This window comes from Glycine soja, chromosome 7, assembly GCF_004193775.1.
Source record: "Glycine soja cultivar W05 chromosome 7, ASM419377v2, whole genome shotgun sequence".
Lineage (NCBI taxonomy): Eukaryota > Viridiplantae > Streptophyta > Magnoliopsida > Fabales > Fabaceae > Glycine > Glycine soja.
Genome location: NC_041008.1, coordinates 36,397,442 through 36,413,577, shown reverse-complemented (window position 1 = coordinate 36,413,577; position 16,136 = coordinate 36,397,442). Strand labels below are relative to the sequence as shown.

Genomic DNA, 16,136 nt, shown 5'->3' with positions numbered 1-16,136 from the left:
CTGCACCCTTGTATCATCCAGAGGCGGCGGGCCCGATGATACGCGGAGATACCTTACGGTTATTCGCACCCTTTTGTCATCCAGAGGCGGCGGGCCCGATGACAAGCAGAGACCAAGTTTGGTCATTCTGCACCCTTGTATCGTCCAGAGGCGGCGGGCCCGATGATACGCGGAAATACCCGAGTGGTTATCCGTATAAACATTCTTTTGCTATCTGTAAGACAGAACGCTTGATAGCATGCAGAGGCTGACATAGTCTTCTGCACCTTTTGTTCCTCCGGGAACAACAAGTCATTTACATGCGGAAATTTCATGGTCGCCCGCGACTCTCGTCAACCGAGAGGAGCCAAATTAGTGTCATACACTAATTTTCGGGGACCTTTGCTTGATTACATGCGACCATTCTTTGGTCCTTGTGAGATGCTTGGCATCCATCATTAGGCAATTTGTGAAATTCTAGGAACGACAAGTCATGGTCACCCGCGACTCTCGTCAACCGAGAGGAACGAAATTAGTGTCATACACTGATTTTCGGGGACCTTTGCTTGATGACAAGCGACCATTCTTTGGTCCTTGTGAGGTGCTTGGCACCCATCATTAGGCAATTTGTGAAATTCTGGGAACAACAAGTCATTTGCATGTGGAGATTTTATGGTCACCCGCGACTCTCGTCAAATCGAGAGGAACGAAATTAGTGTCTTATCTTTACTTTCCTTTTATCTCCAATAAAAGACAAGTAAAGAGGGGCAACTGTCATACCCTAATTTCGTCCGGGGACCTTTGCTTGATGACATGCGACCTTTCTTTGGTCCTTGTGAGGTGCTTGGCATCCATCATTAGGCAATTTGTGAAATTCCAGGACATGCCGAAAAACCAAAAAGATATTGATGCACAATCCGTAAGTTTCCGTGACACACCGGAAATCAAGCGGAAGCATCGTTGCATAATTAAGTGAGGTTCCGTAACATTCCGTAAGTCAAAAAGGGGATGATTATGTAATCCGCAAGGTTCCGTAACATTACGGAAAGAAAACAAGTATCGTTACGAAATTCGTAAGTTTCCGTAACTTTACGAAAAAAGAATCACCAAAAAACAGCAGAGGGGGGTGTACTTAGTAAAAATGGGGGTGCAAATAGCACCCAGGCCCACTTGGGCCCTCCGGAATATTCCTCCAGAAGGCGGTTGCTTCTGGAGGAAGCAACCCTGCTCACCTGGGCGAGCTGAGCTCGCCTGGGCGAGCTGGGCGGCAACCACCTCCCCTATTTTGCTATAAATAGGGGAGGAAGTGAAGAAGGAAGGGGTTCAGCCCCTTAGGCACTTCTCTCTCTTTCGAATTTGCTTGGAAAAATTGTTTCCGTGAAGAAAATCTAAGCCGAGGCGCTTCCGAAACGTTTCCGTAACGTTTTCCGTGAGGAATTTCGCAAAGATTTCAACCGTTCTTCGACGTTCTTCATTCGTTCTTCATCGTTCTTCGATCTTCAACGGGTAAGTACCTCGAACCAAGCTTTTCGATTCATTCTATGTGCCCGTAGTGGTCCACATTGTGTTTCGTGCATTTTTATTCTCGTTTTGTTTACTTTTTATACCCCCTGTTGACGTGCTTAAGCCGTTTTACTTAAGTCATTTCTCGCTTAACTTAAAAATAAAATAAATTTCCACCGAACGTTTGAATTGTATTATCCATTAACTTCGGTTAAAATAAATTCCGACCGTTCGGTCGTGCCGTAACCACGTTGGAAATCAAAAAGAGGTAAAAAATAATATAATAATAAAAAAGACATCTTTTAGTAAAATAAAGCGGAAAATCAAGTGGACGTTTTCTCTTTGGGATTTCTCATTCTTAATCGAATTGATTAATAACTAAAGTGAAACTAAAGGCTAAAATCAATTCGCCTAGTCAAGCTCGTCCATAAAAAATAGGCTTTTGAAGTTTGTCATTTCAATTTCTCACTAAGTAAAATGGATCATTTTTAAGGTCCAAACGCCTTAAAATGATCACCACTTAAGTAAAAAAGAATCACTTGACAAAAAGCAAGAACTACGTAGGTCTGAGTTCCTCATTGAGGATACGTAGGAGCAAAAGCCCCGCTTTTGTCGACCACCCCAAGAGATCGTTAATGGTCCAATGCCTTAACATTTCTCTCCTTTCAAAAACAAGAGGTCGTTAATGGTCCAACGCCTTAACGTTTCTCTCCTTTCAAAATCAAAAGACCGTTTAATGGTCCAACACCTTAAATGACCTTTTGTTCAAATAAAAACATATTTTACAAAAAAGACAAAAATAACTTAACCAAACACTTTTGTTCCAAAAGAACTACGTAGGTCTGATTTCCTCATCGCAAATTGAGGAATACGTAGGAGCAAAGGGAAACACCCTTGTCGACCACAAAAAGAAAAAAATATAAAAAGGATATAAAGGATATAAGGACATAAAAGGGAACATAAAAATCAAAGTCATGTTTGCACATTCGATTAAAGGCTGTCGTCCCTTGGGACGGACGTGTGGGGTGCTAATACCTTCCCCGCGCGTAAATACAACTCCCGAACCTTTTCACTTAAAAGTTCGTAGATCGCGTCTTTTCCGGTTTTTCCGACGTTTTCCTCAAATAAACGTTGGTGGCGACTCCGCGCGTATTCCTTTCGTGGAACACGCATCCCGCGAGTCACGCGTCGCCCTCCCGCCGAAGGGTAGGTTGCGACAGTAGTTAATCTCATAATTGACTTCAAGGAATTGCCAGTTAAGTATGGGTAGGATCCTATACCAATCAAAAAGAAAAGCATCAGCTCCATGGGGTAAACAGGGAAAACAACAATCTCTATATGACAGTATACACCAACCTTCCCTAATTTCCACATTGGACAACAACACAGTAATGTGGTTTTGACTGTGATGATCATCTAAGAAGTACAGCAACGAAGCACAAAATATGAACGCAAGCATGCAGTAAAAGAAACTAAAAAACAAAGGAGAACAACCAAGAAAAAAACCCAACAAAGTCAGCCAAGCACCAAACAGGTGAAAAAAAACATATATAGGAAAGAAGCACAAAAGCCACAAAAGCACACCTTGAGTGGAGGAAGGAAGCAAAGAGAAAGTGAAGAATCAAGGAGGAACTGAATGAAGAAGCAAGTGAAGAACTGAGGGAACAGAAACGAAGAAGCAATCAACTGATACAAACCAAAAAAACTGAAGAAGAAACAAAAGAGTGAGGCAACGTAGCACAGTGGAGGGGCACAACAACAAATGCACCTGGAAAGAAGACCAAGGCAACACAGCAAAAGTGCCACATGGAAAAAAACAAACCCAACACAACAAGCTAGATGACACAAGACTAATGCCAAAGTTGGAGGGGGTAAAATTACCAAAAAACCAACAAAAGTGCCACATGTCAAGCTCTCAGCCATGGGCATTTTAGAGATTCCATTGGGCTTCTCTTTTAACATCAAACGGAGCAGAATCACAAAAGAACAATCAACAACCAAACACACATAAATGTGAATAAGCAATGGAATAACATCTTACCTATTTTTCGATTGTCCTAACCTGGTTAAATGACAACCAACACATACCAGACATGGAGAGATATTAGAAAACATACCATGTATGGCCACATGTTACCTATCTTCCAATTTTATTGATCCTATTTAAATGCCAACATAAACAACAACAAAAGTTCACAAATAAGACCATAGGGGAATAGAAACAACATTTCATTGTTGATTGTAACTTTTTTTTATCCTGACCAAACAAAATAACCATAAATGCATAGATATTAAATATAATTGAACCACGGGGGCAACATCTTATCAACCTGATCATTGGCTCAACCGTGAGTAAAAATGGAAGACCATAGCAGCTGGCAAACTCAACTGGAACTGAAAATAGGAAAAATTAAGAAAAAAGAAAGCAAACTGAGGAACCAAAATAAGGAAAACAGAATTCTTCACGTGGAGCAACCAACCGAAAACAAAGGCAACACAGTAGTAAAATTACCAAAAATCTAGCAAAAGTGCCACATGTCAAGCTCTCAGCCATGGGCATTTTAGGGATTTCATTAGGCTCCTCTTTTATTATATACCTTGGATCCGCGACCATAATTTTAGCCTTGATATCAAAGTTTTAATAGTTTCTTTTCTTTCATATATCAAATCATGACCACAATGAAGCCCACATCAACTATATTTGTTTGGAACTTTTCACAATATGGAAGATGACAAAAAATTGTTGATAGTGACCACAACAACAATGCAAAATCTTGTAATAGTATGTTTCAATGGCATATGGGGAGAGGAAAAGAAGGAATATATAAGGGCTCAGGCCAATGATGCAACATATTGCTGCAATAAAAAAAATCATTATTTTCTCAGTTAGCATGGAATTTTGTAATCCACAAAGAACAATATATGGGGAGAGGCAAAGAAGGAATGTTTTGTATGATATATACTTACAATAGTTACACACCTTTGATTGAAATATTTACATTTTTGTGATTCCTTGTAAAGATCGCCTTATAGATAATTCAGAAATCATAAACACGGAGGTATCCCAAAACCAGCACACACATGAATTTTTTAAGATTAAAAACTAAAACTTCATTTAGGCATTTGACCAAACACATAACTTAGAACCCATTTCACCAGCACTGTACATGGCATAAAACAAAAGCAAGCAAGCAAGCCAGTTGGAACATCATTTTCAGCCTCATTCAAGTACTCTAAGAACTGCAACCAATAATCATCCCATAGAGTGCAAGACAGTATATAATAGACATGCATAAGAAAAAGCAGACATCCATAGGAATCAGCCAACCTGTGGGCATAAGTGTATAATAGACATGCAAGTGTCAGCATCACACCGAAAAAATATAGAAACAAACAATTGACAATGTATCAGTTTATAATCAAAACACACCCCAATTTTTTGGAAACATGCGTTCAGAAAAAGAAAAAAATCTCAGGAAAACACCAACGAAAAAAGCACAAAAAAATACTTAAGCTAAAACAGCTCTACCAAACGTCAATCGCCTCAAAAGTTAGATAGAAAACAAGGGATTTATTTCCCAAAAATATACAACCAAAAGGAAGGCCAAACCAAAGTTGATGCCTATGTGAGAAGGTATTACCTTCACTCCCCACAACCAAAGAGAACATCGTACCAAACTAAATTGCAAAACAAACGGAAACAGCCTCAAAATAGAAAAGCAAAGTAAGGAAAAATCCAAAAATACCCGTAATCAAACACAAAAAAGAGGAAATAAAAGGACACAGCAAGGAACCACAAAACATGAACGCAAACATGCAGCAAAAGAAACCCAAAAACAAAGGAGAACAACCTGGAAAAAAACCCAGCAAACTCAGCCAAGCACCAAACAACCAAAAAAAACATATATAGGAAAGAAGCACAAAAGCCACAGAATCACACCTTGAGAAAAAGCAAGTGAAGAACTGAGGGAACAAAAACGAAGAAGCAATCAATTGATACAAACCATGCATAAAAATGGAAGACCATAGCAGCTGCCAAACTCAACTGGAACTGAAAACAAAAAAAATTAAGAAAAAAGAAAGCAAACCGACGAAGCAAATTAAGGAAAACAGAGGAAACAAATTAGTAGTTGTTAAAGAATTAAAGCATGAATGGATCCAGACACAGGAAGCATTAATGCAAATGAGAGGAAGAAAGAGAAGTAGTGGAGCAACTAGGAAGCATTAACGCAAATGTGCCTCTAGATTCAGCATGTGGAGCAACCAACAGAAAACAAAGACAACACAGCAAGCCGGGTGGCAGAAGACTAAGCCCAAAGATGGAGGGGTAAAATTACCAAAAACCCAGCAAAAGTGTCACATGTCAAGCTCTCAGCCATTGGCATTTTAGGGATTTTATTGGCCTTCTCTTTTATTATATACCTTGGATAAGTTTTTTATTTTATTAAAATAAGCTTGTTTGGTACACAAATTTATTTTATAGTAGCATACTTTTCATAGGCTACTTCAAGTAGCTTATTTGATAAGTTACTTGAAAATAAGTTAGCTTACAAGTTACTAGTTTTTTCTTCTTCTCAATTTTATCATTATTGTTTTATTTCAAATTCCATTATACCCTTTTGTTCAATTTAAAAACCCTCTTATGAAAACTAGACACTAGATGACAATATTTGTTCTATGTTATTATGCAAGCACAACCTTTGTAATGTTTAATGAGGCATTTGAGAAGCTTATAAATTCTTTTGACTAGCTTCTAAGTTTCTTTGACTAAAATAAATTTATTCGATAAATGAACTTATTTTATAGTAACTTATTTTGATAGACTACTTGAAATGATTTGTGGAAAATAAGCTAGTCTATAAGTTATTAATTTTTTCTTCTTCTCAATTTTATTCTTACTATTTTATTTCATATTTAATTAATTTTATCCTTTGGAAACTACACACTAGATAACACATTTATCATCTTTGTTATTATGCAGCTTATAATTCTACTTTTTTATTAGTTCGTTTAATGTCAAACTTATTTTTTTAATGAATCATTACATTGTTTATTTTGATTTGTAGTTAAAATATATGGTTACTAAATCAAAGTTGATAAAAAAAAGAATATACACACTCCATTGTATAGCAGCAAAACCCCAACAAAATAGATTAATTTTTACCAATCAATCATAGTTAGAAGATAAGATCGTATACATCCAAGTTCTTCTTGTACAAATAAAAAAATATTTAAGAAAAATTATAAAGAAAAAACATTTTTTTTATTTTTGTTTTATAATAAATTATTAATAAAGTATTTAAATGTTAAAAAAAAGATTTTAAACAATATAATTATAATTCTAATACAGTTAATTTAATTTAATTTTTCTTTTCCAAAGAAAAAAATGAAAAATTTAATTTTACCATTTTTTTAATACAAAACTTTAAAAAAATTATTATCCAACTTTTTAAGATGATAAATTTTTAAAAATATTAAATATGTCATTTTATATTATTTGACATTTATCAGTTAACCTATAGACACTTTTAATTAAATCAACTAGTTTATAAACTTTTAGCTAATTTTTAATTTACCATTTCTAACTTATAACTTATAAGCTTTAAGCTAACTTATAAGCTAATTTTATCAAATATATTGTGCATCAAGAGGTAAAAACAGAAAAGGAAAACATATATGCAATTGGGTCATTATTTTATTATGTGGTAATATATTAACAAAAATGTGATAGAAATATGGCATATAATAGATTTATTTAAATTAAAAAAATGCATAACATAATGATTATTTGATTTAAATATTTATTTATTTAACTATTTATTGGGAATCTATAAAAATTAATAATATATTATATCTCTATTACGTTTTTATTAATTATTGAATCAAATAGAGTAAAAAACTTAGTTTGAATAATTATAAAATAATAGAAAATAGATGTGAACTAGCAATTACAATTAGAAAGACAAATTTTGTATGCAACAATTTCTTTTTTATTTACACAACACGTATCTTTTAACGAATATAATCTTATTACAATATGATGTGAAAATAAAGTAAAATTATTTTTAGCAGTAAAAGTTTTTTCTTATTGTATTTTTTTTTATAGGAGATTCGAGAAGACTTTATTTATTTATTCAATTGATTTGAAATTCTTCTGCAAACAACTCTGATCGCAAATCACGATCAAAGCAAACCCTCTTCCATATTCCAATCCAAAGTCCAAACCCATGAATGATGAATCCCTCCACCTATAAATTCCCTTTATTTAATTCCCCTTCTATGTTCTCACTATTTCACTTCTCCCTCTCTCTCTCTCATTCCTTCCCTTGACTCTAAAAAAAAGGAATGACAAAAACAGAATAATTAATCTCCTCACCACTGCAACTCACAAAATAAAAGACAGAAAAAAAAGAACTCTTTGTTATCATAACAACTCTTTGTTACATTACACTGTGAGAGAGAGAGAGAGACAAATTTTGTTACATTACACTGTGAACTAATTATTCTGTTACATTACACTGTGAACTAGCAATTACAATTAGAAAGACAAATTTTGTATGCAACAATTTCTTTTTTATTTACACAACACGTATCTTTTAACGAATATAATCCTATTACAATATGATGTGAAAATAAAGTAAAATTATTTTTAGCAGTAAAAGTTTTTTCTTATTGTATTTTTTTTTTATAGGAGATTCGAGAAGACTTTATTTATTTATTCAATTGATTTGAAATTCTTCTGCAAACAACTCTGATTCGCAAATCACGATCAAAGCAAACACTCTTCCATATTCCAATCCAAAGTCCAAACCCATGAATGATGAATCCCTCCACCTATAAATTCCCTTTATTTAATTCCCCTTCTATGTTCTCACTATTTCACTTCTCTCTCTCTCTCTCATTCCTTCCCTTGACTCAAAAAAAAAGGAATGACAAAAACAGAATAATTAATCTCCTCACCACTGCAACTCACAAAATAAAAGACTGAAAAAAAAGAACTCTTTGTTATCATAACAACTCTTTGTTACATTACACTGTGAAACACACCAACATGGGTTTGGTTATTCCTGAAGAAGAACTAAGCTTAGATTTGAGACCCTCTTTTGTTCCAAAAACCATCACTGATTTTCTCTGCCACCTTTCCACCACCCCAAATGCATCCGTCAAGGTGTCCTTGCTCGATGACTTTGTCCACAGATTGCAACTCGAATTGGCCAAGATCCAAGCATTCAAACGCGAACTTCCTCTCTGCATGTTCCTCTTAAATGATGGTTGGTTTTTTTCTTAAAATAAAAACACTTTTGAGACGTCAAACCAATGTTGGTTTGGTTCAGTCGACAAAGATACATACTCATATCTCACAAAAACAGTTTGAATTCTGGTGTGGATGTGTGCATTTTGTCAGTGAGAAATTTATAAGTATTTTTATGAGCGTTCTTTGATCTGTGAGACTTGTTCTGATCGTATTGAGTTCTTGGGATTTAACTCAGCTAAACTTTTGGGGAACATAGATAAAAAAAGAAAAAACACTTTTCTGAGTCTGTTTTGATGGTTTTAGCACATCGGTTGTGATTATCTGATCATCAAGTTTCAATGGACTAAAGCACTGTTCTTGTTTCTTTGTGGTTGCAGCAATTTCAGCGTTGAAGGTGGAATCAGAAAAATGCATGGCTTGCAAGTCTGAGCCAGTGTTGGAGGAGTTCATTCCTCTGAAGAAAGAGTGTGATCAGAGGGAGGAAAGTGAGAAGGAGAAGGAATGCAGGGACAAGAAGAGTTGGATGAGTTCTTTTCAGCTTTGGAACACTGATGATAAAGCTGATATTAACAACAATGCATATGAATGTGACAAAAAACAAAACTACGGAGTTGAAGACAAGGTACTGTTAATTAAACAGGATGAGTGTTTGTTTTGTTGGGTGCTGTAAAAATAATGAATTTACATTTTTTTTTTTTGTTATTTGATCCTGGCAGAATAATAGAGAAGAAAGAAAATCTGTGGCCAAGGACTTGTTCCAATATGGTGGAATTAGAAATGGAGAGAAGGGGTTTGTTATGCCTTTTTCCACTTACCCTGCATCAAAGGAAGTAAAGGAAGATTGTGTTTTCAATGGACTTTCTCTTCAGACACCTGGAACTGCAGTGAAGAACACAAGGGAGGGATCTGGTTGCAGAACCAGCTCTTGCAGGGTGGTTTCCTCGGCTCCTTCACCGCTGCGTCAGCCACAAAGTGGCCGGAAACAAAGGCGGTGCTGGTCGCCGGAGTTGCATAGCCGGTTTGTTAAGGCTTTAGAGGAGCTTGGAGGTTCTCAAGGTTAGTAGTTAAAGCAACATCAATGTTATCTTGGCACATGAATTTCATTAATTAGTAGTGCAATTATTTTGCTTCTTAACATAGGGTCTTTATCACACTCAGCATTTTGATTGAAAGGAAATTGGGGATGGACTATTAAATGGATGATCGTGCCTAAAATGTGTGCTAGTGTTAGAAGTTAAGGGATTGTGCCTAAAATAAGTTGTGAATTAAGTTTGGATCAGCCAAGACACAGATAGGAAATTTTACATATTGCATTGCATGTCATATTATCTGTCATCCTGAAAGTTCTCTACAAGAACAGATTTGACAAGTCATAATGATATGACCTCTTATTTAGTTCATGATTGTCTAGTTTAAATCTCTTGGTCATTTCAATTGCAGCAACTACTCCAAAGCAAATTAGGGAACTCATGAGGGTAGATGGCCTGACCAATGATGAAGTAAAGAGTCATTTACAAGTGAGTTCATATTGTTCCATCTCCCCTTACTGCCTTCTAATGTTTGATTTGAGATTAACACATGGTTGTTTATTATTGCAGAAATATCGACTTCATACACAGCGAGTTCCAGTTGCTAAAGCTGCAAATTCTAATCGCTCTGCCGTAGCTCTTGGAGGCTTGTGGATGCACAATGAATCCTTAAAGGGTAGAAGTTCTGGTTCTCCTCAAGGCCCTCTCCAATTAGCTACACAATCGGGGGAAGCGACATCCCGAACTGAAGGTGACAACATGATAGATGATGATGTAAAATCAGACTTATAACTGGAAAAAGGTCACATTCATAAACATGGAAAAGGTGATGTGTAGATATTATCTCACCATGAATTTTGCAGATAAAGTAGAGGAGTTTTACAACTACTCAAGAACAACACATGATATTGATGATAAATAAAAGAGGATGGATCTATGGAGAGAGGCTTTTGAGATTTTAAAGGATCAGTTTTCCTTCCATTCAATGAGTTTTGATATGATACTCTGAAGCTGGAGCAGTTCATTAGTCCAAAATCATAATGATCATTCATTTCTTTTTGCCATGAGAACACTGTGGTGCTGCAGGAGAAATTACTCCAACATCTTAGATGGATTTTGGAGTTTCAATGTTTCATGATTTGGTGGTTGACTTAGTTAATAGCTTAGATGATTCATATTTGAAATCTTGCACTTGTTGCAGTTGTGTCAAAATAGGAAAGCTATCAAGTAGCTCCCAGTTTTGCTCCCTATATTGTGTGTTGTAATAGTTGTGAAGGAGGTTATGAAATTTGTCAGCAGGGTCAGATGTAAATTTACCCTGCTAGCTAGATAGTGAGAGAGGGATAAAATGTTTGATACCATTTTGTGCACAAATTAAGTCCATAAGACTGTTAGAGAACTTATTAAAATACGATTTTGACAAAAAATATATATCTTGTGTGTTGTAATGGTTGTGATTTGTGATATCTAGTGTGTTTGATTCAACTTATTTTTATAGAAATAATTGGTCATGTTGTATAATTCTGTCCGTGGAAATAAAGTAAAAGCTCCACGTGTATATAAAAAAAATTGGATACCTCTCTTTTGCTAATGCTGTGTTCTGAGTTCCTGATTCATTTATTGAGTTAGCAAATTGTGCCATTCAAAGAACAGATATTTGGTGACTATGTTGGATGTACATGAAGATAATGCCAGGGAAATCGTCTCTTATTATCAAATTATCTTGTCTTTGTCTCTAAGATACTCTATCATCAAGTGAGGGTTGTTGTCTATATTTAATTTGAAGATATGTCCATAACTTGAAATTGAGTGTCTCCAAGTTTAGGCTATAATTAATTAAAATACTTATGCGGGTTAGGGGAAGAGGAATTTATTTGGAAGAAAAAACAATCTATCTATTTCTATTTGGAGTATAATTTTCATGTAACACATTATAACAAGAAATAGAAGAGTCACATGAGAACAATATTCTCATGCTCTTCTGCATACTTTTTCTTCAATTAGCATCATCACTGTGGACCTGTGGCATTGGTATCCAATGAATTTAATTGGCTTAATTCAATGTCATATTGAAAATTAAAAGTTTTAGTAAAGAAAGTAATTTAGTGATGTTTGTCTGATACTATAAGCAAAATGAAGCAAACATGTGTTAAAAATACCTAGGATATTAAGAGGTTACAAAATACATAAAGCATTACTTATTTTTCTTATTTAAGTGATTAAATATTTTTTTAATATTACATTACATGTTATGTTCAATTGCCATCTGTTTTTTTACCAAGTTTTAAAAATCTAAATTTAAATACATAATTTTAATTTATCTTTATTACAAAATCAAGGAAGTCATAATCTTTTGTTATTTTTTCATATCTTTACTAAACAAAATAAGAAAACATATCCTAAAAAAAAGGGAAAACATTGATAATGTTTATCTGTTTACCTAAGCCTTGTCATGATCGTGTAATTAACAAAATCACTCTTTCTGATCTCTTAAGAAATTGAAGCACTCGGTTTCAATGTTTATCTTGTTGGAAGGTGCATGACAAAACAGTCACTCTCTAACAAATAATCTTGCAGAGAGGAGCCCACACGCTTGTTGTTTGATAATTTATCTCTTCGTATTGCTAATAGCTCCAAAGTTGTATCATATAATATTCTATCATGATTATTTGTAAGATTTGTTAAAATCATTTATAAAATTGCATCTTTACTTTTAACAAAATCATACTATATATCGTATTATATCACCAATGAATCAATGTTTCAATCTTCATTGAAGTTACAAAATACTTATGATTAAATTTGTTTGGATAATTTTTTAAAAAAATACTTATAGAAAAGAAAATAAAAAAAAAGCCCTCTTCATTTTGCATAAGGTAATTAAATTAGTTCATAATCAAGCTAATTCACGAAAACTCTTTCATATTAGTTTCTCTAAAAATAACTTTTAACTTATGTATAAACTAATTTTAATTTACTATCTTTTTAGTCTTCAAATTTTTTAAAATTTTTATTTTTAGTCTTTGAATTTTTTTATTTTAACTTTTAATCCTTTAACTTTTTTCATGCTAACTTATTGTTCCGATTAAAAGTAAGAACGAAAAAAATTAAAAGACTAAAAGTAAAAATGGAAAAAAGTTAAGGGATTAAATGAAAAAATAAAAAATTTAGAAAATAAAAACATAAACTTTAAAATTTAAGTACTAAAAATATATTTCATCCTTTAATTTATATAGAAGTTTAGTTTTCTTGTTCTTGTTTTTTAAGTACTTTTAAAGAAATTTTTTCAAACATATTAATGAATATTATGTTATTTTAGAATAAAAAAGTAAAGCAAACCTTTTAATTATGATGTCCAATCTCACGTTAATGAAATGCACAAGTGAAAATGATAGAATCCCAGTCATAATTTTTGCCATCTAATTTCGGCTCAGCTATTCGCTATCATAATTTAAGCAGCTGGGAAGACTTCAAAAACCATTCAAATGTTTTATTATACCTTTATTGGGTATAATATACGGAGAATAGTATTATAATATAAATATTCAAATAATCAAATCACATGGCGAATAAAAAACCAAATCTGTGTAAGTAAAAGTTATATATAAATTAGCTTGGTCCCACCCTAGAAGAAACAATTTCTTGAAAAATTCTTTCAGACCAGCCAATTGATAGCTATCCATCTTATCTATGGTATGGTATGAATAAGAAAGAAAATATAATATAAGATATTATTAGACACACAATACTATAAGTATGGAACGAGGAAATGCCACCAAAAATTCCACACGTCAAGATGCATTTGGCAAAAAGGCTAACTACCACCTACCAATACATGTTCAAAAAGATTAATTTCGGTACCTAAATTGTAGATATCTTATCTTGGCTTGTCCCAAAATCTATGTGAAATTTGATTGTGTTTAACGTCACTATTAGAAATTAATTTTTTACGACATCTATTCTACGATGATTTCACTATTAAAAAAATTTCATTTTACGACGCACATTCTAAAACGGTTATTAAGAATCGATTTAGAATGTGCCATGGTGGTATTTTTGTAATTAGGGACAAAGTTTTTGGTTTTTACATCGCGATTTCTAAGACGGTCATACATAACCGTCTTAGAATGGTTGACGATGGCATTTTTGCAATTGTCGCAAACTTAAACAAAGACGGTTTTGCTGAAGGACTGTCTTTGTTTAAGTAACCCTAATTAACTCGCGTGCTATGTCGCTATCAGGGTCATCTTGATTGAAAGATTTTGCGCGCGTTGAGCTCGAGCTGTTAGACAAATGGCCTCAGTTATCTTAAGAAGGGTGGGTTGAATTAAGATACAAAGACTATTCCCCAATTAAAATTCCGCTCTCTCTTTTTAGATTAACAATGCACCCTTAACATGAATTACTCAAAAGACAATTCAGAATAAACTTCTTTAAAGCAAAAGATAAATGGCAATAAATAAAAGAAGTTTAAGGGAAGAGAGAAATGCAAACTGATTTATACTGGTTCGGCTACTTCCCGTGCCTACGTCCAGTCCTCAAGCAACCCACTTGAGGTTTTCCACTCTCTTTGTAAAACTCCTTTTACAAAGTCTGAATCACACAGGGACAACCCTTCCCTTGTGTTCAGGAATCCTTTACAACAAGAGACTCTCGGTCTCTTAATCCCTTTTTAGAAGTAAGAAGAAGAGAAGAAGAAATCGCTCTTGAAAGAGATAGACTGTACAATGAAGATCAATCACAATTCCTTATTGAATATGCAAGTGTTTGACCAAGGAATCTTTGAGAGGATAAGACATTTCAATTCAGAAAACTCTCTTAATCTTTTGAGAGGATAAAACTTTTTGGGCAATGAAAACTCTCTTAATCTTTTGAGAGGATAAAACTTTTTTGGGCAATCAAAAAAACTCTCTTCCTATTCGTGTTTCCAAGTCACATATAAATATACCTTTGATGACCATTCATAAACCATTTGAATAGATGTGACTCTTGGAAGTTATTTTCTGAAAATCTCCTCTGGTAATCGATTACAGGATTTGTGTAATCGATTACAGGTTTAAAAATTTGAATTAAAACGTTTATTAACTGCTGGTAATCGATTACCAATATTGTGTAATCGATTACACAGTCTAAAATTTGAATTCAAGTTTTTAATAGCTATTGTAAACATTTTTGGCCACTGGTAATCGATTACATCCTCTGGTAATCGATTACCAGAAAGTAAATCTCTTGAAAGACACTTTTTAACTTAAATTACTTGGTCAAACCTTTTGCTATATCAATTAGGAATTCCCTTCCTAAAATACTAGTGATCATCTTGATGCTGTGTCTTGTATTCTTGAATCATTGTCTTGAATTTAAACTTGAAAAGCGCATTTGCATCATTTGCATCAAATCATCATGATCATCATCAAAACATCAAAGTCATTTGCTTCTACACGAGCTGCTGAAACACTAGTTCCGATTGTCCTTCCGGTTAGTCTAACTGTCTTCTCTGGCCGTGGTTGGCCTGGTAAGTTTACTCCGGCAATGTCGCGCGTTCCTTTGTTTGGTTATTTTTCGATTTGAGGGATGACTCCATTCAATGTGTGCTCTTAAACCCATGGGTCAGTTTGTTCCATGGACCAGGTTAACTTAAACCCATCTCTTGCAGATGCTTGGCTACATTTAGGAAACTGCATTTGGAAGAAATGAGATCTAACTACGGCAAAGAACTGCCTCAGTGGTGCATTAGACAAGGTTAGCATAAAGAGTAAATTTCAATTCCTCCCAAGGTTGTCTTAAGGATTTTGAATTCACTTCTTTTTGTTCGCAAAAAACCATAATAGACACCATAAATCTACTTTTTGTGTGTTTCTTCTACACGTCTATGATTATCAGTATAATCAGAAGATGTTCTATAAGTTGTAGTTTCAGGGAAAAAAATGGACTTTCCTTGTTGCCTCTATCTGCTGTGCTATTATTAGCATTGCTTTTTACAGTATTGGCTTGTGGATTCTCATAGTCAAAACTGATAACACTAAGCAACTGAGCTGGGTAGCTTGCGTTGTCAGAGGATTTGTTTGGACTTCTTTGACAGTTTCTCTGCTAGTTCAAAGACAAAAATGGATCAAAATTCTGAACTGTGTCTGGTGGACATGTTCCTGTGTACTGGTTTCATCTCTCATCATAAAGATTCTATTGAGAAAGCATGCCATAGAAATTTTTGATATAGTACAATGGCTTACACACTTCCTTCTTCTGTTTTGTGCCTTCCAAAATCTGTGTTACTATGTCTCTCAAAGTCTGCCATAAAACTTATATGAACCACTGTTAGCTCAAGAAGTTGACACTAAATAACCAGAACTAGGCCATACTACCATTCTCAGCAA

General features: G+C 34.2%; 1 protein-coding gene across 1 annotated transcript; it reads left to right on the top strand.

Annotated features, from left to right (window-relative positions):
• Positions 1-8,240: 8,240 nt before the first annotated feature.
• On the top strand, positions 8,241-11,213 carry LOC114419382 (myb family transcription factor EFM-like). Its single transcript, XM_028385033.1, has 5 exons — positions 8,241-8,753; positions 9,115-9,359; positions 9,454-9,793; positions 10,178-10,254; positions 10,336-11,213. Exons 1-5 carry the CDS (start codon positions 8,534-8,536, stop codon positions 10,555-10,557), a joined length of 1,104 nt encoding a protein of 367 aa, XP_028240834.1. The 5' UTR covers positions 8,241-8,533; the 3' UTR covers positions 10,558-11,213.
• Positions 11,214-16,136: the final 4,923 nt, after the last annotated feature.

What these genes read in the sequence shown, in the direction of transcription:
- LOC114419382 (XM_028385033.1), top strand. Translation starts at nt 8,534, where the DNA reads ATGGGTTTGGTTATTCCTGAAGAAGAACTAAGCTTAGATTTGAGACCC. An exon ending in ACTACGGAGTTGAAGACAAG is followed by an intron (nt 9,360 to 9,453) that starts GTACTGTTAATT and finishes TGATCCTGGCAG; the next exon opens with AATAATAGAGAAGAAAGAAA. An exon ending in AAGTAAAGAGTCATTTACAA is followed by an intron (nt 10,255 to 10,335) that starts GTGAGTTCATAT and finishes TTATTATTGCAG; the next exon opens with AAATATCGACTTCATACACA.